This window comes from Capricornis sumatraensis, chromosome X (assembly GCF_032405125.1).
Source record: "Capricornis sumatraensis isolate serow.1 chromosome X, serow.2, whole genome shotgun sequence".
Lineage (NCBI taxonomy): Eukaryota > Metazoa > Chordata > Mammalia > Artiodactyla > Bovidae > Capricornis > Capricornis sumatraensis.
The window spans coordinates 61797305-61821900 of NC_091092.1; the positions used below are offsets into that span (position 1 = coordinate 61797305).

A 24596-nucleotide genomic window follows, 5' to 3' on the forward strand; every position below is an offset into this window, starting at 1 on the left:
GAACCACGAACTTCCAGGTATTCAAGCTGGATTTAGAAACCAGAGATCAAATTGCCAGCATTCGCTGGATCATAAAGCAAGGGAATTCCAAAAAAACATCAACCTCTGTTTCATTAACTACACCAAAGCCTTTGACTGTGTGGATCATAATAAACTGTGGAAAGCTCTTAGAGAGATGGGAATACTAGACCATCTAACCTGTCTCTTGAGAAACCTGTATGAGGGTCAAGAAGCAACGTTTAGAACCCTCTATGGGACAACTGACTGGTTCAAGATTGAGAAGGAAGTACGACAGGGCTGTCTGCTGTCACCCTGTTTGTTTAACCTATATGCTGAGCATATCATGAGAAATGCCAGGCTGGATGAGTTACAAGCTGGAATCAAGACAGGCGGGAGAAATATCAACAACCTCAGATATGTGGATGATACCACTCTAATGGAAGAAACCGAAGAGGAACTAAAGGGCTCCTTGATGAGGGTGAAAGGAGAGTGAAAGAGTTGACTTAAAACTAAATATTAAACTAAGATCATGGCATCCAGCCCCAATGCTGCTGCTGCTGCTAAATCACTTATCATGTCTGACTCTTAGCGACCCCATGGACTGCAGCCTACCAGGCTCCTCCATCCATGGGATTTTGCAGGAAAGAGTACTGGAGTGGGTTGCCATTGCCTTCTCCAGCCCCATTACTGCATGCCAAACATAAGGGGACGATGACTGCAGCCATGAAATCAAAGACACCTGTTTCTTGGCAGAAACGCTATGACAAACCTAGACAGTGTGTTGAAAAGCAGAGACATTATTCTGCTGACAAAGGTCCATATAGTCAAGGCTATAGTCTTCCCATATGGTATGATCAGCTATATTATCAGCTTATGGTGTAATGGTTCCAAATCAGGAAAGGAGTATGCCAAGGCTGTATATTGTCACCCTGTTTATTTAACTTATATGCAGAGTACACCATGAGAAACCCTGGGATAGAGAAAGCACAAGCTGGAATCAAGATTGCCGGGAGAAATACCGATAACCTCAGATATGCAAATGACACCACCCTTATGGCAGAAAGTGAAGAACTAAAGAGCCTCTTGATGAAAGTGAAAGAGGAGAGTGAAAAAGTTGGCTTAAAGCTCAACATTCAGAAAACTAAGATCATGGCATCTGGTCCCATCACTTCATGGCAAATACATGGAAAAACAGTGGAAACAGTGACAGACTTTATTTTTGGGGGCTCCAAAATCACTGCAGATGGTGACTGCACCCATGAAATTAAAAGACACTTACTCCTTGGAAGGAAAGCTATGACCAACCTAGATAGCATATTAAAAAGCAGAGACATTACTTTGCCAACAAAGGTCCATCTAGTCAAGGCTATGGTTTTTCCAACAGTCATGTGTAGATGCGAGAGTTGTACCATAAAGAAAGCTGAGCACCAAAGAATTGATGCTTTTGAAGTGCGGTGTTGGAGAAGACTCTTGAGAGTCCCTTGGACTGCAAGGAGATTCAACTAGTCCATCCTCAAGGAAATCAGTCCTGAATATTCACTGGAAGGACTGATGCTGAAGCTGAAATTCCAATACTTTGGCCACCTGATGCGAAGAGCTGACTCATTTGAAAAGACACTGATGCTGGGAAAGATTGAAGGTGGGAAGAGAAGGGGATGACAGAGGATGAGATGGTTGGATGACATCACCGACTCAATGGACACAAGTTTGAGTAACCTCCAGGAGTTGGTGAAGGACAGGGAGGCCTGGTGTGCTGCGGTCCATGGGGTCGCAAAGAGTCGGACATGACTGAGCGACTGAAATGAACTGATGGTATAATCAGCTATACCCCAATACAAAATAAAAACTTAAAATAAAAAAAGAAACAGACTCACAGACTTAGAGAACAAACTTATGGCTGCCAGGGCAAAGGACAGGGGGAGGGATAGTTAAGGACTTTGGGATGGCCATGTCCACACTGCTGTATTTAAAATGGATAACCAACAAGGACTTACTGTATAGCACATGGATCTGCTCCATGTCATGTGGCAGCCTGGATGGGAGGGGGCTTTGAGGAAGAATGGATACATGTATATGTATGGCTGAGTCCCTTTGCAGTCCACCTGAAACTATCACACCATTGTATGTTAATCGCCTATACGTCAATACAAAATAAAAAAGTTTTTTTTTTTTCTAAAAAGTGACTACAGTAGAATTAAACACTGCATTCCAGGGAATAGAAACAAAATCTCACTAAATGGTTATGTAATTTTTGAAAAGGAAATCATAAACACCAAATAACGTTTGAAAGGATTAAAAATTACCAAACACTGAACAGAGGCCAAGATGAAAGGTCTGAAGCCTTCAGACCACTATTTATGGATACAAAAGATCCAGCAAAATGGTGCACAGAGCATGGTTTCATCTGGTGCCTTATGCCCACTTACCTTGTTTTAGATGTTCTTAAAGAAAGTGAAAGTGAAGTCGATCAGTCGTGTCTGACTCTTTGTGACTCCGTGGACTGTAGCCCACCAGGCTCCTCCGTCCATGAGATTCCCCAGGCAAGAATACTGGAGTGGGTTGCCATTTCCTTCTCCAGGGGATCTTCCTGACCCAGGGATCGAACCCAGGTCTCCCACATTGCAGGCAGACGCTTTAACCTCTGAGCCACCACTGAGGCTCAGATGTTCTTAAAGATACTTTCATTTATACCTTTTTATCTGGATTGGGACTTCTACCTACCATCTTCCTAAGTGAAAAGGGAACTCCTGACATAGATGATTTATGGGCCAAAAGCCAGACTAGGTGAGCGTCACTTGCCTACCACATATTTGCAACTCAACATGTCTGAAAGCACAGATTGGATTTCCTCCACAGGATCTGCTATCCCAGATGCATCCCCTTCTCAATCAGCAGCAACTCCATCCTTCCAGGGGAGAGTGTTCATGGCCTCAGTAGGGAGGCCAGAGGTCCCCAAATGGCAGGAGGAAACAAACTTCTCATCCTGTGTTGTCATGGCAACACCTGGTTCTGCGTGAACTTAACTCCATCTCAAACCTTGAGCTCAGCAATGCATTTTTCTCATGGAAGTGTCTTTATGAAGCTATCATAAGGAACTATGTATCTGCTTGGACACTGGCCCATCTTCAAGATTCTTGGCAATTGTTTTATGGCCCAGGAAAAGTGTTTCAAGAAGTAGAGAGTGGTTGTTACATAATATGGAGACTTAGAATGTTTCCTAGATTTCCAACTTGGATGTCTCTGGTGACTTTGGTACGATCCACTTCAACAGTAATAGGCTAGGAGCCAGACTACAATGGGGTAAGGAGTAGGCGTGACAGCATTACAATTCTTGTTACACACAAACACACCCCATTCTCACAGCCTTCTCTCTCTCTTCCTTTTCTTGAATGGAAAAAAAAATGTCATTTACTCTTTTCATTTGTTAACATAGCTAAGGATTCTTTCCCTATGAAATGTATGTACTGTATATACTTTAAATCAACCTTTTTTTAAAATTCATCACTCATTTTTTTCCCAAGGCCTGCTAATACAGGGCCACTGTTTGACTCAATTCTGAAATGGCTTTTTGCAGATAAGCTGTATACAGCAGTTTAGCTGGGAGATGATTTTTTCTTTACTTCTACTCACAGTTCGACCACACAAACCCATTTGAGATGGCAGTTGAGAGACCTAATGGATTCTTCTTGTTAATCATTCAAATGGTGTCCGCCCTGCAACTTTAGATATTCAATTGTACTCTCTCTTTGTCCTTAAAAGAGATTTACTGATGAATACTGTGGCATCTTTTTTCGGTATTATAATAAGCATGCGACAAAAATGCCATATAGAGTCATCCCTCAGTATTTGCAGGGGATTTGTTTCAGGACACTCAACTCCCAGGGCAGATACCAAAATCTGCAGAGGCTCAAGTCTCTTCAATAAAATGGTGCAATATTTGCATATAACCTAGGCACATCCTCCCATATACTTTAAATTATCTATTATTAATATAATACCTGTTTCTGCTGCTGTTGCTAAGTTGCTTCACTCGTGTCTGACTCTGTGCGACTGCACAGATGGCAGCTCACCAGGCCTCTTTCTCCCTGGGATTCTCTAGGCAAGAATACTGGAGTGGGTTGCAGTTTTCTTCTAATATAATACCTAATACAACGTAAATAGTTGCAAATACTGTAACAGTTGCCAGCATGCAGCAAATTCCAGGTGCTCAGTTCGATAAGCCAATGAAAAAATTTGAACGATGTCAGTAATTTCAATAATTGTAGGATATCAATATTAATTTATCAATTTTGATAAATGCACACTGTGACTATGTAAGAGAATTCTTTGTATTTAAGAGAGTCACACCAAAAGAGTTCTTAGGGGTAAAGGGGGATTAGGGTCTGCAACTTACTCTCACACACACATGCATATACATACATGTATGTAGACAGTGATATGGCAAACGTTTCAAAATGTTAACATTTGGCAAATCTAGAGGAAGAGTATTCAGGAATTTTGTGTACTATTTTATCAACTTCAAGTCTGAAATTATGTCAAAATCAAAGTTAAAAATAGCACTATTCTTATTGACACAGGTTCCAGCTTCCAACTTTTTCTCTTCCATCGAACAAACTGTTTTGATCCACTCTCTGGTATTGTGGCAATAACAAACAGGGTGAGGAAAGATAAATTCAGAGCAGGTACATTTTAGAAAAGCTCTTCCAGGTGACTGAGAGGTAGCCTTCATGACATGAAGAACCACGACTCCTAATTTGGGGGAATTCATGTCACGGGGTAGATGAACACAGAAGTGTTCTAATCCACTGATGACTACGGCTAGGACGAGAACCTCACAGTGGAGAGACCACAGACCTAGGAGACAGATCTGGTTCAAACCTCAGCTCTGCTTACTCCTCACTGACGTGAGGGGGGAGACCTCTAACTCACGGGGTAGAGGAGAAAACATTCATTTCTGCAAGTTAAGTTATTCTACATCTTTCCAAAGAGTCAGGTACAGACAAAAGATGACCACGATTAGAGACAAGGGATAAAAATCAAAGGAGAGAAAACAATTTTGTTAAATTATACTAATCATAGGGGTGAGAAGGTAGGTTCAGAGCACCAAGAGCTAGGATGATATATACGTTGAAGAGAAAAGGTAAACATCAAGTTTGTAAATGTCCCCCTTCACATCTTTGATTCTTCCAAATGGGAATGTACTGGACAGGCACAATCAGCAATTTTCAGTTACAGTTTATTTATTATTAGTGATAAGATTATATTTGGATATCAGCCAGTTATCAGGTTTTAGTCCTGATTTCCTGAACAGTATCAAAATGGAGCGCTGAAATTTTATCTCTGTGAACAACAAATTGATATGACATAAATCAGTACTTTTAAAATTGCAAAATGAAAATAAGGACATCTGCTTAAAGAGAGGACTTCCCTGGTAGTTCAGATGGTAAAGAGTCTGCCTGCAATGCTAGAGACCAGGGTTTGATCCCTGCATCGGGAAGATCCCTTGGAGAAACCATAAGCCATGTAGCGGAGAAGGAAAAATGATATTCATTTCTAAAAACAATAAACACTGCAACCCCAGAATACTTACCAACATGTGAAGGCCAAACAGTTATATGGGGATGGGAGTGATACCAACCCACAACTCTCATGGGGCGACCCGTCAGTTCAGCCAACCTGTGTGTCTGTCAAGGTATTTTCAACTTGTGGAAACAAAATCCATGCTGCTAATAAGGGCTCAGAGAGCATCTTAAAGTTTCAAATAAACCCATTACAATTTAATGTCAACAAGTCTAAAAAGGTTAAAGGTCAATACCAAAATTTCCCACTTTTCATCTAAAGATGAAGGTGTTTCCTTTTTTTAAAAAAAAGCAGAAATCGTTTGGTTTCCATTCTTGGATACGGTTATAGCCTCTTAATCCAGTTTAGCTACGTATTTGGATGTCACATGATTAACTTAAGTAATCCTCTATTCTCTCTCTGTTCCAACCTATCCTCATTCTCTTAAGAAGTGCAAAATTTTGAAAAAGTCATGTGGGGGCTTCCCTGGTGGCTCAGTGGTGAAGAATCTGGCTGCCAGTGCAGGAGACACAGAGTCGATCCCTGATCCGGGAAGATCACACATGCCATTGAGCAACTAAGCCCACGTGCTGTAACTATCTGAGGCTCTAACTTGAGATAAGAACTCAGCTGAAAAGAAAAAGCTGTCCCCTTCTGTTGGTGGTTCATTTTCCTGCAAATGTCTTACACTGAAACCCAACAGGCCTTTCTACATAACTAAGTCTAAGATGACTTTTTAGCGAATTCCCTGGTGGTCTGGTGGTTAGGGATCCATGCTTCTACTGCAGCACCATCAGTAAAAGACTGAAAATAACCTCAACATCTTCATGAGGTCACCCCAACCATCCAGGGCTGTGTTATGCAGGCTTAAGAGTGAGGTATCTCTATATCGGTGGACAATTCTCTAGGTACACTGTTATGTATCATTACAGCTACCATATGTATTCAAAACTTTGTAAAAAAGAAAACATTCTTATATGTTTCTGTATGCAAAGAATTCAACCATAAAGACACATGAAGACGTGATAGTCCTGGTTATGTCCAGGGAGGAATGCTTGGGGAAATGGGGCATGGAAGCTGGAGTGAAATACTTATTTTGTATACACTATTATACCTTTTAAAAGTTTCTACCATGCATGTTTTCTAGTTTTCAAAATTACTTTTCAATTGACTAGAAGATTAACTTATTCCAAAGGAATGATAAATTACTAAAACCACCAATGCAAATTTGACTTGTTATGGTTGACCTGTGGAATCCAGAATTGTGGGAAGCAAATGCCCCATCTGATCACTTAACCAAGCAACTGGATCTAAGGGGTAAATATGAGAACTAGGAAAAAGTCATCAGGCAGAAAAGGAGCAAACAGAGGAACCTGGAAGCCTCAGAGCACATAAACGCTTCTTACTGACCAATAAGGATATCTCTGCCTCTGTTGAGGCTGCAGACAGCTGCTCTGGAGAAATTTCTACGCGATCCTTCCTCTTATCGGAACGTCGTAGGATGATGACAGAATGAATATGAACAATTCTGACGGTGTCAACCTACAGGAAAATCCACAGAAATGTTTACTTCTGTCTCTCTCCAATAATTATCTCCTCCTGCAATTAGAGGACACATTGTATTACACTATAAGGTTAAAAAGTTGCCATCTTAGAAAACTGGGATTTTTCTCATGCATGATGGAATGTTTCAAATATATCCAAACTCAATATATACATTTCCAAACAAAATGTGAGATTTACATCAAGGGAGGACTTTCGCAACAATCAAGTAATAATCATTTGATTTCCAACTATGTGCAAAAATACAAGGCTGAGCGCCGACCACCTAACATGTGGTTTCACAGCAAGAATCATACATGAAACTACATTAAAATAATGCAGTAAATAAATGCTACAGAAGTGCAGAGAAAACGAGTCATTTATATTGAAAAAAAAAAAGAAAAGAAAGCTTTCCAGAAAAGGCAGCCGAGTGTATCTTATCTCCTAATTGTTGTGTGTATGCACACAAATAGACAGAATTTCCATAGATGCCAAATCAATGTCAGTAAGATGTTTGGGAGACAAACTGGCCAACTGATTGAAATCAAGAACTTGAGGTGGAATGGCAGACAGGCTGAGAAATGTTAGATGGAAATATACAAGGTCTCAGGTAGCAAGCCGTGGTCTGCAGGATGACATCCAAGGAAGGAGACTATTTCAGATCGCTTGACCGTAAAGTACCAGCCTGTGTGTATGTCCAAGATGGAAGAAACAGACTGGAGAATCATTAAGAAGAATCTGCAAGATTTTGGAGCTTATGCAGCCTAAGTGATGCAGGCCAGGAAACTGTCAAGGTTGAAACTCAGAACAGAGGAAGCACATCTAAGCTTAAAAAGGATCTAGGAGAGGGAAGATGAGAGCGTTTTCAGATGAGCTGAACTCAGATGAGAGTCTGGAAATCAAGGCAAGGAATTATTTGAGGACAGGGAACAGAGGTCCAGGGTGAATTCCGGGGTGTACCCATGGTTTAGGATGGGGTACAGTAAAAGGAATGAGGAAGGAAGACAGAGGGGTCAAAGGCAGAACGATGAAATGGTTGAAGAGTTTCAGGAGAACAGATGGGTATGGAATTGCCAGACACTGCAAGGACGAGGGTGAAATCTGAGCCATTTGAAGTAAGTGATAGACCCTATACTGTGCAGCAAAGCAGCCTTAAGGCATGTGCGGCTACTGTGCTTCACCTGTGGTTCCTTTTCATGCCTTTTTTTTCACCTCATGAACTCTTTCATAGACTTTAAATTCTCTGCTCATCCTATAAAGAATGAGTCCCTCTCCGCTCCCACACAACTTTGCTTATTGCACACACATATCTACTGGAGCTTACATGTGTTCTATTTGTTGACAATCTCCTCTTCTACTAGAGTTGGACCATAAAGAAGGCTGACCAGTGAAGAATGGATGCATTTGAACTGTGGTGTTGGAGAAGAATCTTGAGAGTCCCTTGGACTGCAAGGAGATTCAACCAAGCTATCCTAAAGGAAATCAGTCCTGAATATTCATTGGAGGAACTGATGCTGAAGCTGAAACTCCAATACAGTGGCCACCTGATGCGAAGAGCTGACTCATTGGAAAAGACCCTGATGCTGGGACAGATGGAAGGCAGGAGAAGGCGATGACAGAGGATGAGATGGCTGGATGGCATCACTGACTCAGTGGACATGAGTTTGAGTAAACTCTGGGAGATGGACAAGGAAGCCTGGCGTGCTACGGTCCATGGGATCACAAAGAGTTGGACATGACTGAGTGACTGAGCTGAACTACCAGAACATCACATCCTCTGTTGTTGCCTTCTCCCACCTTCCGTCTTTCCCAGCATCAGGGTCTTTTCCAATGAGTCAGCTTTTTGCATCAGGTGGCCAAAGTATTGGAGTTTCAAGAGACATGAAATTTGAGCAAACGCTAGGAGGCAGTGGAGGACAGAGGAGCCTGGCATTCTGCAGTCCATAGGATCACAAAGAGTTGGACACAACTTAGCAAATGAACAACAACAACTACTAGAACACAAGCTCCTTAAGGGCAAGCAACATGTTTTAGTTATTTCTAACCCCAGCCACCGTACAGTATCTGGCAGGCACAAAGTATACAATAAAGAAAATCAGGGAATTTCCCTGATGGTTCAGGGGCTAGGACTCTGCACTCCCAATGCAGGGGGCCTGGGTTCAATCCCAGGTTGCGGAACTAGATACCACATGCTGCAACTTAAGAGTTCACATGGTGCAACTAAAGATTCCACATGCCACAATGAAAAACATCCAGTGGGCCACAACTAAAGATCCCACATGCCACAACTAAGACCCAGTGCGGCCAAATAAACCAATGTTACCTTTAACACAAAAAAGAAAAGAAAATCAAACTAGAGACAGAAATAAATTCAACCTTCCAAGGAGCAACAAGGCAAGAGCTGACTTTGGAACAGAAACAACCAAGTATAAAGAGAATGGGTGACATTTTCATGTGCAAAAAAACTGAGAGATCATTATCAGCACAGAAACGCTAAAAAGAGAAAGGAAAATCTCAGGTATGACAAAGTAAAGAACAGTGTAAAGGGTAAAATATGAGTAAATACAAATACAGCTAACTGTACAGAACAGCATAACAATGTCATGTGGGGCTTAAATAGCATATCAATAAAATCCACACAAATAGTAATCCAAAAGGTGGGAGGATGTAAATGAAATTTCAATGTTCAAAGTTATACTGTTATCAGGGAAATATTAAGAACAGTAATTTGTATTAGATTAACAAATCAAGAATGCCTATTGCAATATGTAGGATAATAACAACGAAAAGAGTAAAAAATGTTATATCTAATTAATGGAGGATCCCAGGGAAATAATATACTGATGAATCCAAAAGAAGGCAAGGAAGGCGAGAAAAAGAAAAAAAAAGGTCAAATAGAAAGCAAAAATATGACAGTTATAACATATATATCTATAGATCTGTCTGGTGTGCATGTTATATATATATAATTACATTAAATGGATTTGGACTAAACAGTATAGTTCAAATGACTATCAGATTAGATTTAAAAAAAAAAAAAAAACTACAGGCTGCCAGTAAGAGACACACTTTCAAATATTAGTACACAGAAAGGCTAAAAATAAATGGATGGAAAAAGATATTCCATGCCAACATAACTAGACAGATAAGGTTGCTCAACTCATGAAGTTTCATATCGAATGTGCATGGTACAAACTGACAGAGAATTCAAGATGAGGACATGGACTCTGAAAAAATCAAATTACATCATTAAACTATTTTAACAGGAGTTGCTGCCCAGGGTGAATTTTCTCTCTTTCTCTACTAAGAGAAAGGTTTAGTGCCCAAGAGGAATGAAAAAAAGAAGTTTAGCACAGGGTGGTGAGACCAGCCCAGGTCTCAAAAAGAAAACAAAATAAGCACAGAGGTCACAGAGGACTGACAGATGTCTCCGAAAGTCACAAGGAGCTGAAGGGATTGAGGAACAGACTGTTATGGTCATAGTCACACAGGAAAGAAGATATTCCAGCTGGACTAGATCAGCCCCTACCCTTTTCCAGTTCCTTCTACACTTCTGCCTTCGTACAGATCAAAGGTCAGCAAACAATGGCTGGCCTGGTCTCCCTCGGGCCAAATCTGGCCATGTTCATTCATTTATCTTCCAGTAGCTGCTTCTGCACCACACTGGCAGAGCTGAGGAACTACAGCAGAAACTGTATGGCCCCCAACGCTAAACATATTTACTATCTGGCCCTTTCCAGCAAGTCTGCACCCCTGCATGGCACTCCAGGGATCCTGGGCAGGTAACCCTAATTTCCTACTGCAGGGGAGGTATGCTAATTCAAACAAAATGTGTTTATCAAGTCTGTACGACATGTGAGGCACTGCATGAGGGCTAAAGTATACAAAGATAAACAGGATACAGTAGTCACATCCAGGAAGAGAGACAGGCAGGGCAACAACTCGAAGACAACATCCCTGATGTACCCTAATCGATATGCTACAAGTCAGGGCAGGTTCCTTTAAGGCATCTGCACTGAACCACAAGGGAAAGGGAGTCAGCCAGAGAAGGATAAGCAAGCAGTCCAGACATAATACCCGGCAGACAGAAGAAGTGAAACAGCACAGCATCATCTGGAAACTGACATCACTTGCCATGGTTAGAACTTGAACCCACCTAGAGACACGTAAGGAGAGAAACAGATATGAGGTCAGGAAAGATCCTGACTGATTCACTAAGAAGACTTCATCCTAAAAAAAAAAAAAAATAGAAAACCCACTGCCTTTTCAGCAGACTTGTAGCAGAGTGCTGTTCTCAAAAGATCACATCCTAAGCAGTCACAAGAAAAGCCTACAGGGAGGACAGACTCCCGGCAAGGAGACCGTGGAGACGCTGTGGTTCCCAAACGTGGCTGCACGTGAGAATCACCTGGGGAGCTTTGCAGACAGCCACAACACAGGTCTCACCAAAAACCAAGTCGGAATTGGGATTCTGTAGCGACTATTGCATAATTCCAAGATGCGGCTAGGTATGGGAACTACTATGGTAGGAGGAATGTTGGAGGAGAGGGTTTGGGGAAGAGGAAAGTTTTGAACACTAAACATGGATGTCCAGAAGGCAGTGGACTATGAAGTTCTGGAGCATGGGGTAATTTATACTAACTAGCATCTACCAAGCATTAGCAACCAGTCAGAATGGCCAACATTTACTGGCTACCCACCACGTGTCAGGCATTTGGGAAAGTGCTTTTCATGGATTAACTTAATTGAACTCTCCCCATAACCCAGGGAGGTTGGTACTACTGGAATACCCATTCTGCAGATGATGTTTTATACACATTATTACGTAGATCCAACTCTCTCAATTCTAGGAAGCTGGCAGCTATTATTATCCCTGTTTTAGAGATAAGGAAAGCAAAGCTCACAGATGTGAAGTCACATGCCCAAAGTCACACCATAAGTATCAGAGAAAGTGTTTGCAGACAGATCTGTCTAACCTCAATGTCTGCTAAGGTAAAGCCATAGGGAAGTTCATGTTGGCCAAGAAGACATTCTGGGAAGAGGAGGTAAAGGCAGATACTCGGAGAATACCATATTTGAGGCAGAGGAGGAAAACTCCATAAATGATGAGAGGGAGAGAAGGAAGGAATAGGTGGACACAGCTATTAAAGGAAGGACACAAAAGCAGTTAACTACAGGAACAGACAGAACTGAGATGTTATTTTTCCATCCTTTCTGAAAAAGACAGTAATTGAAGCACAGCTGTATTCTAAGGGAAACAAGCCAGATCACAGGAATAGGCTGAAGACTCAAAAGAGAGAAAGGATATTTGAGAAGCAAGGTCTGTAAAGAAGCTACAGCTTTAGACAGGTGTAGATTTCTTTCCTAATTATGAGAAGAAGCAAGGCAAAGTGGTTTAACATGGAGAGGACTGTATGTGCAGATAATAATTAGATGGAGTTGTTGCCTGATAGCTTTTATCACCTTCATCATCTGCTTCATGGGAGGACAGAATTCACTTTTATTGTATTTTACAGAAGTGGTGGTTTGCAACACACTGGGGGGGAAATTAACCGGTCCTAGAGCTAAAGGAGATCAGTCCTGGGTGTTCACTGGAAGGACTGATGCTAAAGCTGAAACTCCAATACTTTGGCCACCTGATGTGAAGAGCTGACTCACTGGAAAAAGACCCTGATGCTGGGAAAGATTGAGGGCAGGAGGAGAAGGGGACAACAGAGGATGAGACGGTTGGATGGCATCACCAACTCAATGGACATGAGTTTGGGTAAACTCCGGGAGTTGGTGATGGACAGGGAGGCCTGGCGTGCTGCAGTTCATGGGGTCGCAAAGAGTCAAGACACGACTGAGAACTGAACTGAACTGAACTGAAGAGCACAATTAGGTTGAGAAGCATGATACTCGACCTCAAAAAATGGAGAATAACAGAAAAGGTGGGGCAGAAGTACAGACAGGTTGCCTGTAAGCAGAGAGGGGTTGCCTGAGTGACTGTTGGGACTTGGGATAAAAAGATAACAGGGATGCGAACCAGCCAAAGTCTCAAGGAAGATGGGAGAAGGGCCACAAACCCAGCAGAGGCCAGCAAGAGGGAGAGCTGACGGCAGTTACTCATTTCGATGGAGTAGGAAAAATTTCCTGTGAAGAATAGGTCCCATTCCTAGTGAGGAGATTCTTCATCTGATTTTACTAGAGAGAACACCCACCCACCCCCCACTGCCAGCCACAAATGAAGGTCTGCAGGAAGCAGGTTCATCCCTGGCTGAGACCATCAAACAGACAGAAATCCATCCCCGAGTGCAAGTTTGCATCATGCAAAATGAGAGCACACGTACCTTTTCAGCAACTGTGCGCATTTCAGTTCCAGTATATGTAAATTTGGGGTCATTCCTTTTGGGGATAAATTAGAAAAAAAGGAACTGAGCTTGGGAATATTAAAAAAAAAGGTCTCAAAGCAAAGTAACAGGATTATTTGCAATGAAACAGTAAAGACAGTGGAAGAGGAGGGAAATAAACTGAGAATAGAGCTGTGCTCATGACTGTTAGGAGGAGTCTGAGACACATGCTTAAGTGGCAAGCACATAGTTTTCATGATCAAAGCTAAAGTCCTATAATGTTGGATATTAAGCACTTGAGTTTGCCAAGGAGAAATTCTGCTATGCTTTGACCCAAAGCTTTCACCGACAAAAGCATTCAAGCTGCTGGAGATCTTGAAGATCACTGTAGGGTCCACCAGGGGGAGGCAGAAAGCCACTGACAATGTAGACAGAGAAATGGATTAATAGAGGGACACAGCCCCTTCCCATGCAAGCCATCTGCCCCAAAGAACTTTCACTTAGGATCTTGGTTCCCGCAACCATATTTTTCACATCCATATCTCAACTGCCAATCCTCCTAACTAGAAAGTCAGGTGGAAAACAACTTTCAGAGGTGGGGTGGAATTGAAACTGGGTTATTGAGGGAGCTCCAGAGTCATCACGGTAAGTTAGAATACAACCAGTCCAAAATACTGGGAAAGCTGTAATAATTTGGCATTAACAGTAACAGAGAGATCAAAAGATAGGAATAAACAAATAGAGTCTTACCTTAAGTCATCATTTAACTAGAGTGGGAAAGAGCAGAAAAGATTATTGATCACATTAACTGTATTAGAGGTACACGATGCAGATAAAATGAAAATCGGGTGATAGGTTCCTGTACACCAGCATGAAAGCCTGGACAACTCTTTGGATTATCAAAATGTAAGCTTGGTCTCTTTCGCCCTCTGCAATATTTAACACAGCGGAAATCTGGGAGTCTTGGAAAGCCTCACCTGTCTTAGGTTATTTGATGCCCTCAAAATGACTCCTAGAGGGAACAGTGAAGGCCCTAATCGTGGACGCCTGCTTCCTAATACATCTCATTATAATAGATTCTTTCTGATCTGACTCGCGGGTTTGGTCACTGGGGTGGTAACTCCAGATCTAAAGAAAAGCCACACAGTACAACCCGCCTACCAATGTAGGAGATGCAGGAGAGCCAGGTTCGAGCCCTGGGTGGGGAAGATCCCCTGGAGAAGGAAATGGCAAGCCACTCCAGTATTCTTGCCTGGAGAATGCCACGGACGGAGGAGCCTGGCGGGCTACAACCGGGTCGCAAAGAGTCGGCCAGGACTGAGCACACCCAGGAGAAAATGCAAATCTTCCCTCCCCCGCCCCCGCCGCTCCCAAAGGCTGGATGGGGACCGCTGGGGGCTTGTGGAAGGCTCCAGAAGCTTTCAGCGAGCAGAGGCAAGGGGGAGGACCTATCCAAGGATGAGCCGAGGGGCCCTGTGGCCTCCAGAGCCCTGGGCGCGGCCAGCAGCCGCCCGGGGACGTGGGAGGACCGCTCGGCAGGGTCCTGGCCGGGCTGGTCGGCTGACTTACCTCCCCAATGCACAGCCCCATCACCTCTTCCTTCTCCGTGCTCAGAGCGTGGTTGAGGCACACGAGGAAGGCGTCTGACTCCAGATGGACCGCTTGCACCGCCTGCACCACCTGCACCGCCATCTTGGCCCGGCCCGCTCACGTCCGCCTCCGGCCAGCTCGGCCCTGGCCAACCCGCCGCTCAGCCGGGCCGGGCGGGTTCAGTGGAGGGCTGGGCCTGGAGCGCGGGGCGGGGCGGGGCGGGAGGGCGCGCGGGGGCGGAGCTTGGGACGTGGGAGCGGGGCCTGGGGTGCGGGGTGGGTGGGCGGGCGGGCGAGTGGGGGCAGGGCTTGGGGCGGGGCCTGGGGCGGGGCCTGGGGCGCGGGGCGGGCGGGCGCGCGGGGGCGGAGCTTGGGACGCGGGGGCGGGGCCGGCCCAGCGGCACCTGGGAAACGCCCGCGCCGGTTGAGGCAGGCGTGGCCGTTGGGGCGGAGGGCGGTGGCCGGCCGCCGGCAGGACGTGGGGCCGGGCTCGGGGGGCGGCAGGGAGGCGGCGCTGTCGGGCCGCGGGCGGACGTGGTGTGTGAGGAACGGGCGGACGACCGGGCCAGCGCCTCCTGCTCGCCGGCGCCCATTTTGCCCTCCCGCCGAGAAGAGCCGTGCGCGGCCTACACGCTCCGGGGACCTCCCGCCAGCGGCATCGCTGCCCCCGCCGGCCTTCTCGCGCCCAGGGGACGCTCTTTGGAAATTGGGTCCCGAGTTAAGGTTTTCTTTTATTTTGTTTCCAAGTTAGGGGCCTTGAATTTGGGACCACTCTTTCACTGGACCACTTCCGGTAACCGGCCGGTAACTTCGGTTCGGTGACCTCGGCTCGGAATGCGCCTCGGCTCGCCCCGGGCTCACGTCCCGATCTCGGCTTGAGTGGCCCGGGGTGGGTGACCTGAAGTTGTAGCCTCGCTGCTCTTGAGGCGGATTAATTAGCCCAAGAAACACTATATTCATGTGAGTAACCTCTTGGCAGAAACAGTGCTACACTGTATCTGAAAAGTATCACTCCTAAGCTTGGTGGCTGCTACTTTCTCCGAAGGCTTTTAGGTATCTCTGTGTTCGATACAGGGAAAGGGAAAGGGGATTTCAAGTTTCGATTCGAGGTCAGATGTGTCTCAGATCGCCACAGATACGCACGAGTTTCCTCAGCTCGCCTTGTCTCGGTGATATCAGACCCGGTGAAATTATACGTAAAAGTCATTTTCTTTGGAGGTGTGATAAACACGCCATAAGGGAAAGTATGCATCTCCCACCTGCCAAGGCTAGAAATTACACGCGGGTTCTTGAACGAGTCTAAATCAAAGACAATCTATGCTGTGCTGCCGCTACGGCCGGTCAGTGCCTGTTGGTTTGACCGGTTTCGTGTGTAGTGTGGGAGCCAGGCGAACAGGCCAGTACTGGAAAGGGAACACGCCCAGGGTGCTGCTGGAGGACGTGTTGATGCTTTGCTCTTCTCCCAAGTCAGTTCCAACCCCAATCTCCCCACAAATAGGGCCAACGTCCCGTGGAACTATCAGGAACATCTATGCCAGCAACCTCTGTTGTTTACCTAAAGTTTAAGAATCATATTGCAGATCCTTCCACTATTCATTTTGCTCATGGTGAAGCAGGGGCGACATTTCAAGTGTGCAATTACATTCGACCTATCCGATTTTGCTCTTAAGCTTCGATTTTACAGCATATATTCTTTTCAATTGCTCTTCGCGGCTAGTGTGCCCTGCGCTGATGGTGCACGAATGGCTGTTATTATTGTTTTCTGATGGGACTTCTTCCGTTTATAACCACTTTTAGGCAGCACTAAAAGAGAAGAAAAACACCTTTTGTCTATGGTTGGTGTTCCTCAATCTCACATTCAACATTGACATTCTCTTTTATAATGCTCATGGGTGCATTAGACAGCTCTAAAGTTTAATTGGAGTAGAAAAAAAAAACTACCGATATTTATATCAAAGTTTATTATGTGCTAAACTACAAAGCATCTCTGTCTCATATGTGTAAACTGCCCCAGTTGGAACCGGCGTCTGCAACTTCCTAGCTGTGTTACCTCATACAAGTTAGCTAACTTCCCTGTGCCTTACTTCCGTCATCTTTAAGTGAAGGTAATCGTAGTATCTAATGAGTGATTGTGAAGATGGCAAGGGTCAATATATATAAGACATGTAGAAACTGCTAAGTAAGTGCTGACAATCATGATCAATATGTTCTTTTATCATTTAACATTTTAGAAAGCTGGAGTGTAGAGAGCTTAACTTATCCGAGGTCACAGAGCTAGTAAGTTGCAAAACCAGCATTCATATACAGACCAGGCTGACTCCAGGGCTGGCATTCTTGATATTAATAACTTCACTCATTGTAATTAGATGAGTTTATTAATTCACTTCAAATAAAATAAGTGTATTCGACTGATTCATGTTTGAAAGCTGTTCAAACACCTGGAAGTTAAACCAAATTGTAAATTTTTAAAAAGACACAATAATTCATTCTATACATGAAAAATAATGGTTTTACTTACATACCTAAGGAAGTCCTTCTTTGTGATCTATCATCTATTTAGTTTACAAACCGCCTTACTAAGAAATATTCTATCTAGGCCAGTGTGGTCCCTGGTCATATTCAGGTTACCATCAAGGTAACCCCCATGGGGGCAATCTTTTTTAGTGTATTCATGGGTATGCTCAGTCATTCAGTCATGTCTGACTCTTTGCGACCCCATGGACTGTAGCCTGGCAGGCTCCTCAGCCCATGGAGTTTTCAAGGCAAGAATTCCAGAGTGGGTTGCCATTTCCTCCTCCAGGAGATCTTCCCCACCCAGGGATCGAACCCATGTCTCTTGCATTTCCTGCATTGGCAGGTGAATTCTTTACCACAAGTGCCACCAGGGAAGCCCTACATTCATGGGTAATAAAGGAATATAAACACTTTTTTTTGGCCACACTGTGAGGCATGCAGGAACCTTTGTTCCCCAACCAGGGATGGAACCCGTGAGCCCTGAATTGGGAGCACAGACTCTTAACCACTGGACTGCCAGGGAAGTCCCTGTAAACACTTGTTTGAGTCCACTTGAATTTGTATCTGGTAGCATTCCTTGAGTTGAATGGAACAGGGTTATGTTCCATGTATTGTACTGCACTTTGTACCTAAGTTTATCTTGAGGTTTTCAGAGATTCATCTTAGTTCACAGGGCCCTGAAGTTTATGCACAGTGTCATACAGAGAAGAATGTTCTCTAGTCAGATAAATTGGGGGGAATGTTAAAGTTTCGTGACTGCATAACTTGCCAGAGCTTTTATTATCCTTAGGTGCTTTATGCTTCCCTAAGATTCCCAAACTTACTTGACCAAGAAAAAATTAGGGGCCAGCATTCCAAGGATCACCTCTAGGGAGACTGTGTTCCATTCATACAACCTGTGATTCTGGGGCTACTAAATTGCTTCAGTCGTGTCCAACTCTGTGCGACCCCATAGACGGCAGCCCACCAGGCTCCCCCATCCCTGGGATTCTCCAGGCAAGAACACTGGAGTGGGTTGCCATTTGTTCTCTAATGCATGAAAGTGAAAATGAAAGGAAAGTCGCTCAGTCATGTCTGACTCTGTGCAACCCCATAGACTGCAGCCTACCAGGCTCCTCTGTCCATGGGATTTTCTAGGCAAGAGTACTGGAGTGGGGTGCCATTGGCTTCTCTGGTGATTCTGGGGGCTTTGCTCTTAATCCCTCTCACTGAGACTTTGTGTTTCCCAGCTGAGGTTCTTGTTGATTTGCATTCACAGGGCAGCTTCTCAGTCCCTTGATCCCTGCAGTTGCCTTCCACTGGGCCGTCACATGTCTCCGAGTGGGAGTCCAGGGCTGTGTGCTGGGGCTTGTCCCCAGGCTCACCCCACCGATGCCAAGCATGTTGTCCTGTGGGTCACAGCAGTATATGTGGTGCCTTTCCTCTCAGAATATTTTGCAGAGGTTCACAGGCCTCTTGGTAGTGATTCTTCCTAACTTAGCCCATCCAATTGGTTGGCCCTCTATTCTGCTGGAAGTATCGCCTTTCAAAGTCAAGGTAACTAGTAAATGTTTGCTTTTCCTTCAAAACATGTAAATGTCAGTGTGGCAATCTGTTAGTTGTTGCCAGGACCTACCTGTGAAGTTGAGATGGCCCTAAAACCCTCAACACTGGGTTTCTACTTTAAAGGGGGGGCAGGGGAACACACCGATTTCTTCTGTATCAAAATGCTGACTTGACTCTCTTTTTGACATTCCTGTTTACTGTTTTTCTTTTCTTGGATCACTCCTTTCCAAAGCTGTGGGGTGGGGGATGGGGAAGAGAGGCAGAATAGTTGTGTCTGCGAAATGGAAAAAAAGGCTTTGAACAAAATAACAAACAGCTATCTAATCAACCCAGAGAATGAACACGCTCTACCCATGTTTATATGGCCTTTTGTCTGTCTACTCAGCAAACCATGTCCATCCACTCCCAGGAACACTGACTAGTATTTGAGGCTCACAGTGCCCCAGTACTGCCCAGTACTGTGTTATTCCTTCTCTCTAGGTGTTTATAATACTATATCAGGGTGGGGCGGGGACAGGACTTGTGAAATAAGCAGAGCGAAATGCAAAGCGATTTATAATTAGTGGCCAAAATGTGAATTTTAGACATAAATGTTCAGTAGTCATCAGAGGCAAGATGTTTTCATCAAGGAGGCAGACATGTACCCTCTGAGGTCATAGCACTGAGATAGGCAGAGAGGCCTGGGAAGGCATATTATAGGTGAGTGGACAGGGAGACTGCAAGGAGATCCAACCAGTCCATCCTAACAGAGATCAGTCCTGGGTGTTCACTGGAAGGACTGATGTTGAAACTGAAACTCCAATACTTTGGCCACCTGAAGCGAAGAGCTGACTCGTTGGAAAAGACCCTGATGCTGGGAAAGATTGAGGGCAGGAGGAGAAGGGGACAACAGAGGATGAGATGGTTGGATGGCATCACCAACTCAATGGACATGAGTTTGGGTAAACTCCAGGAGTTGGTGATGGACAGGCAGGCCTGGTGTGCTGCCGTCCATGGGGTCACAAAGAGTCGGACACGACTGAGCCACTGAACTGAACTGGACAGGGAGAACATGGATACAGCACTAGACACAATGAGTCTGGTATCGGGGTGAAGTTGGTCTCAAATAATAGTGGTAGTGGCGCTGGTTGGCATTGGTGACAGGTGGGATGTACCCACTGAAGAAGAGGAGGAAGTCCAGGATAAGTCATAAGTTTTGAGTCTGCAGGATCCGGAGAGGCTGTGTTGCCACCGAGAGAAATCGGGATTTGGTTAAGGAGAAGGCATTCTGCCTTTAATGAGTTTGAAATAAGAGAGCCATATAAGACAAAGGGCTTTCCTTGTAGCTCAGTCGGTAAAGAATCTGCCTGCAATGCAGGAGACCCGGGTTCGATCCCTGGGTTGGAAAGATTCTCTGGAAAATCTCATGGACAGAGGAGCCTGATGGGCTGCAATCCGTGGGGTCGCAAAGAATCAGGCACGACTGAGCAACTAACACTTACTTATAAGACAAAAGATATGATAGGCTCAGAGTCAGGCCCACTCAGGGTACAATGGGCAAAGCAACTGTGATGCTCTTAAATCATTCACGCCACTCAAACCATTTCCTCCCTCTCTCAAACATATTTCCACCTACCTTTCAGTGAACGTAAACCAACAATGTTAAGGAAAAACAACAAATCAGACTCAGCTTGTTCTGGCAAAGGCTGGGTTCAGCTCAGTTAGTTCTCCTCTCAGACTTCACCCTGTGTTCTGGCTTCTTGTTTGCTCTTGACAGTCTCATTTTGAGGGTTTAGCAACCTCCCAAGCCATATTGCAGTCCCTCTCCTACCTAATGGTCACCCAGAGGGAATAGAAGGCCTCTGTTTTTTTTGTAGTGGATCCCCCAATGGCATATCTGCACCCTGCCCAATGTAGACATCCAGGGAAGCCACCCCATGATGCTGTAATCTGGCCCCCAAAGGTTCATTCCTGCAAAGTGCAGGTCGAGTTATTGTGAGACCCTGAAATCCGATCCAGAAGTGGGCAGAGGATCCTTACAGTAGAGCTGAGTTTGTGTTATGGAAGATTTGGCCCCAAAGGTGTGCTTCGCTTACACCTCTCAAAGAGCAGGTGAGCTTTTCTGCTTTTCTAACTTGGGAAAACAGAATGTAAAGCCACCCGTCTGTGGGAAAATGGGCTCCTGTGACACCCCGAAGCATTAAAATGAAATGAGATGGGTAACTCTCGTTTGCTGTCTCTCAACTCTTAACCATCATGATCCCAGAGTCTCTTGGAACTGAAACATTCCATGATATGACGTTATGTATTTTCCCTAAAAAGAAAACTGCCTTTTGGAAATGCCTAGCCCCTATAAGTAAGCTTTCTAAGAAAACTGCTTAATAGGTCATTTGCCTTCTAAAACAAAATTCTGATTGCCATTTAGAAAGCCACACACATGATTACATGATTTGACCTGCACAGTCTTACCTTTTAAGATGGAAACTGCTTGGAAAGGGCTTTTACTTGGGGACGGATGGCATGCATGCGTCTGTTCTACTGCTTTCCTGCCCCAATAAGTGTGTCCTTCTGTGCACTGCTGTGCATACTCCATGGCTCACTACATTTTGCCCGATGCTGTTTGTGGAATGCAAAGACTGTGAGACCACCCCCCCACACCCCTGGCTTCCTGTAGCACTGTTCCTACATGCCCCCAGAACCCCTTCCCTCCCCGAGTTCTTGAGTGCTTCGCCATCAGCAGCCTCACCCAAGGTTCCGCCCCGAGTTCCAAACCAGCCACGAGCTTCAGATGCCCCGGGTTCAGTGTAGATGGCACAAGTAGGTGTCAAAGAGGTTGGCTTCTAGTTGGTGGTTGCTAGTACCAGGTCCCCTGGCTCATGGGTGTGTTCAATCCAAGGCCCAAAGTCACACCTGTGTCCTGTGCACGGGTGCTGCAGGCTTAGGTGGAGAAAAGCAGGGCTAGCATTGGACCCCAAAGCCCAGGATGGCAGGACAGGATGTGGGGGCCCCACCCGATCGCCTCTGGGTTCACCAAGAGGGTGTCTACCGCGACGAGTACCAGCGCACATGGGTGGCCGTCCTGGAAGAGGTAATTGTTTCTCCTTTGCGGATTTCTTGATCGATTTTTTGCTTTCAAGTACATCCGTCGCACCATCCTGAAGTCTCTGGTTTTCTGTGTGATCGCTTCTCTCCACCAGGAGACGAGCTTCCTAAGGGCCCGAGTTCAGCAAGTTCAGGTTCCTTTAGGTGACGCAGCCAGGCCAAGCCACCTTCTCACCTCCCAGCTACCTCTCATGTGGCAACTCTACCCCGAGGAGCGCTACATGGACAACAACTCTCGCTTGTGGCAAATCCAGCATCATTTAATGGTAGGCCTGTTGCTTAATCATGTTTGTTTTTTTTTTCATTGTCCTGGGCCTCTTATTACAGAGTACTCTATAAACTTTTCTTTTTCTGGCAGGTCAGGGGCGTACAGGAACTGTTGCTTAAGCTTTTGCCTGATGATTAACCGGGTACGTATTTTCTCTCTCTCCCCCGTCCCTACCCTGCTGCTTCTTTTTCGCTCTGATTGTGGTGATGTTAATGATCTTTTCTTTTCCACCCCCCCCCCCAGGTGCTGGGATTCTAGGAAGAGATGCTCCACTGTTCTGTTCAGTAAATGACAATCACGACATTCACCACTGCAGTGCACCCACCTGTGGGCCTGGGGTGGGGGGGTGTGGGGTGAAAAACTGCTCAAGAACACAGAAGTTTAGAAAGGGCCATGAAGAACACGGAAAGTGGAACTGCAGAGGAAGGGTTATGCAGGTAGAAAGCAAGCCAACACAAGCATGTAGTTAGGATACGTAACTTGCCATTGACTCCTTTGGAAATTGCCATAGACCTGTTAATGGACATCATCTGCTGGACCTGGGATCTGATGAATCCCACAAAAGTCAGCACCTGCTACAGAACAGATGCCCCGATCACCAAGGACTTGGTACTGATTTAGAGAGAAGAGAGCAACTGCTAGCAGCATCAGCATCTCTTTGTCGCTAATTTGCCCTGCAGCAATTCACCTGCCTTTCCTTCTCCCATCCTGTAAATATCCTAGGTTTTGCGCCAGTGTTTCCCATCCCAGTACTGACCTAACTCAGATCTACTGAGAACTTAGGGGGCTCTGAGGGGAAAAAAAGAGAAAAAGGAGATTATTTGCATTCATGAAATAGCTACCAAGGCTCCTGGGCCTTTTTCCTTTCTGAAATGGTGTCTTCACATTATTAGAAATTGCTGATCAGAATCAGGGGCACTTAAGTTTATTCTCTGGTTTCAAATATCTGAAGTTGGTTTCTGTAAGAACTCCATGAAAAATTTTAACTGCTTACCTAGCACCTTTCTCAGGAAGTAGTAATAGCACCAAATATTGCTGATTCACTACCCGATAAAGACATTTCCTGAGTTAAAATACTCATAGCACTTTATGTACATTAAAAGTAAGGTTTTACTTGTTAAAAAAATCTCAGGAATAATAGCTATCATGTGTTCAGTCCTTACTGCCTTCTATGCAGTTTATTGCCTTTATGACATTTAATCCTTCCATCAGTGCTTTCAGGTAGGTATGATCCCTATTTTACACATCAATAATAAGGGAAAAGGCTCAAGGAGTTAAATCGTTTATAAAGGTGGTTCTGTAAGTCATAGAGCCGTCAGGTTGCAGCTCTGGCTTCTCTAGCCCAATGTTGGTTTACAGTGGTCAAAATGAGTTGTATTCAGGGGTTTTTTCCCAAGCTATTTATAATCTTCCAAACCAAATGGAATATTATACAAATACAGCATATTCATCCTCTGAACGAGAAGAACGTTTTAGTGTAATTGTTTTCCAGCAATTGTAAGAGCATACTGCTTGTCTCAGAAGAAAATTCCATCTAGAGGGGCTTTAAAGTCTTTATGTATAAAAAACAAAATAAAAATCATTTTTCTTATTTTAGTTTTCTGGATATGCCGCAGAAGGATCCGTGCCAGAAACAAGCCTGTGAAATACAGAAATGTTTACAAGGTAGTACGTTAAATGCTTTTTCTATGTTTCCACTTTATCTGTGAACTAACAAGAGACCAAGTGTTCTTTTTATCATCAGACAATACTAACTCCACTCAGAATATAATATTTCTGTAATTTATCCTCAAGATTTTCCTCATTATATCACCAAAGATGGCAGAAAATAAAGCAAAGATGGCAGAAAATAAAGCAATGTGACCTAAGCTTAGGGTTAACAAATCCTGGTTGTACATTTAGAATCACCTGGAGAACTTCAAAAACTTGCCTAGAACAATTAAATCACACTCTCTGCAACTGGGGTCTGGGTAGGACTCAATCGAAATAGTTAACCAGGTGATTTTAATACACAGCCAGAGTTGAGAATCACTAAGATGAGCAAAGTCCTTTTTAAAAAAGACTAGTTTTAAATGTGAAGAAGGCAATGGCACCCCACTCCAGTACTCTTGCCTGGAAAATCCCATGGGTGGAGGAGCCTGGTAGGCTGCAGTCCATGGGGTTGCACAG

The 24596-nt window shown here is 44.5% G+C and overlaps 2 protein-coding genes across 2 annotated transcripts in view; one reads left to right on the forward strand and one right to left on the reverse strand.

Moving 5' to 3' along the window:
- Positions 1–15122, reverse strand: part of BRCC3 (BRCA1/BRCA2-containing complex subunit 3) — a 75858-nt gene extending 60736 nt beyond the window's left edge. Inside the window, exons 1-5 of the mRNA XM_068962116.1 lie at positions 15000–15122; positions 14181–14197; positions 13431–13485; positions 6982–7101; positions 5591–5678 (exon numbers count right to left, since the gene is read on the reverse strand). Coding sequence (XP_068818217.1) covers positions 5591–5678; positions 6982–7101; positions 13431–13485; positions 14181–14197; positions 15000–15122 — 403 coding nt within the window. The remainder of the gene's footprint in view (positions 1–5590; positions 5679–6981; positions 7102–13430; positions 13486–14180; positions 14198–14999) is intronic.
- Positions 15123–22040: 6918 nt separating this feature from the next.
- Positions 22041–22717, forward strand: MTCP1 (mature T cell proliferation 1). Its single transcript, XM_068962486.1, has 4 exons — positions 22041–22145; positions 22255–22425; positions 22518–22569; positions 22671–22717. Exons 1-3 carry the CDS (start codon positions 22041–22043, stop codon positions 22563–22565), a joined length of 324 nt encoding a protein of 107 aa, XP_068818587.1. The 3' UTR covers positions 22566–22569; positions 22671–22717.
- The last annotated feature ends 1879 nt before the right edge of the window (positions 22718–24596 follow it).

Excerpts from the sequence above, each read along its gene's own strand:
- MTCP1 (XM_068962486.1), top strand. The coding sequence starts at position 22,041 with ATGGCAGGACAGGATGTGGGGGCCCCACCCGATCGCCTCTGGGTTCAC. Across the intron at positions 22,146-22,254 it reads GGGTGGCCGTCCTGGAAGAG|GAGACGAGCTTCCTAAGGGC; the intron begins GTAATTGTTTCT and ends TCTCTCCACCAG. Across the intron at positions 22,426-22,517 it reads AAATCCAGCATCATTTAATG|GTCAGGGGCGTACAGGAACT; the intron begins GTAGGCCTGTTG and ends TTTTTCTGGCAG.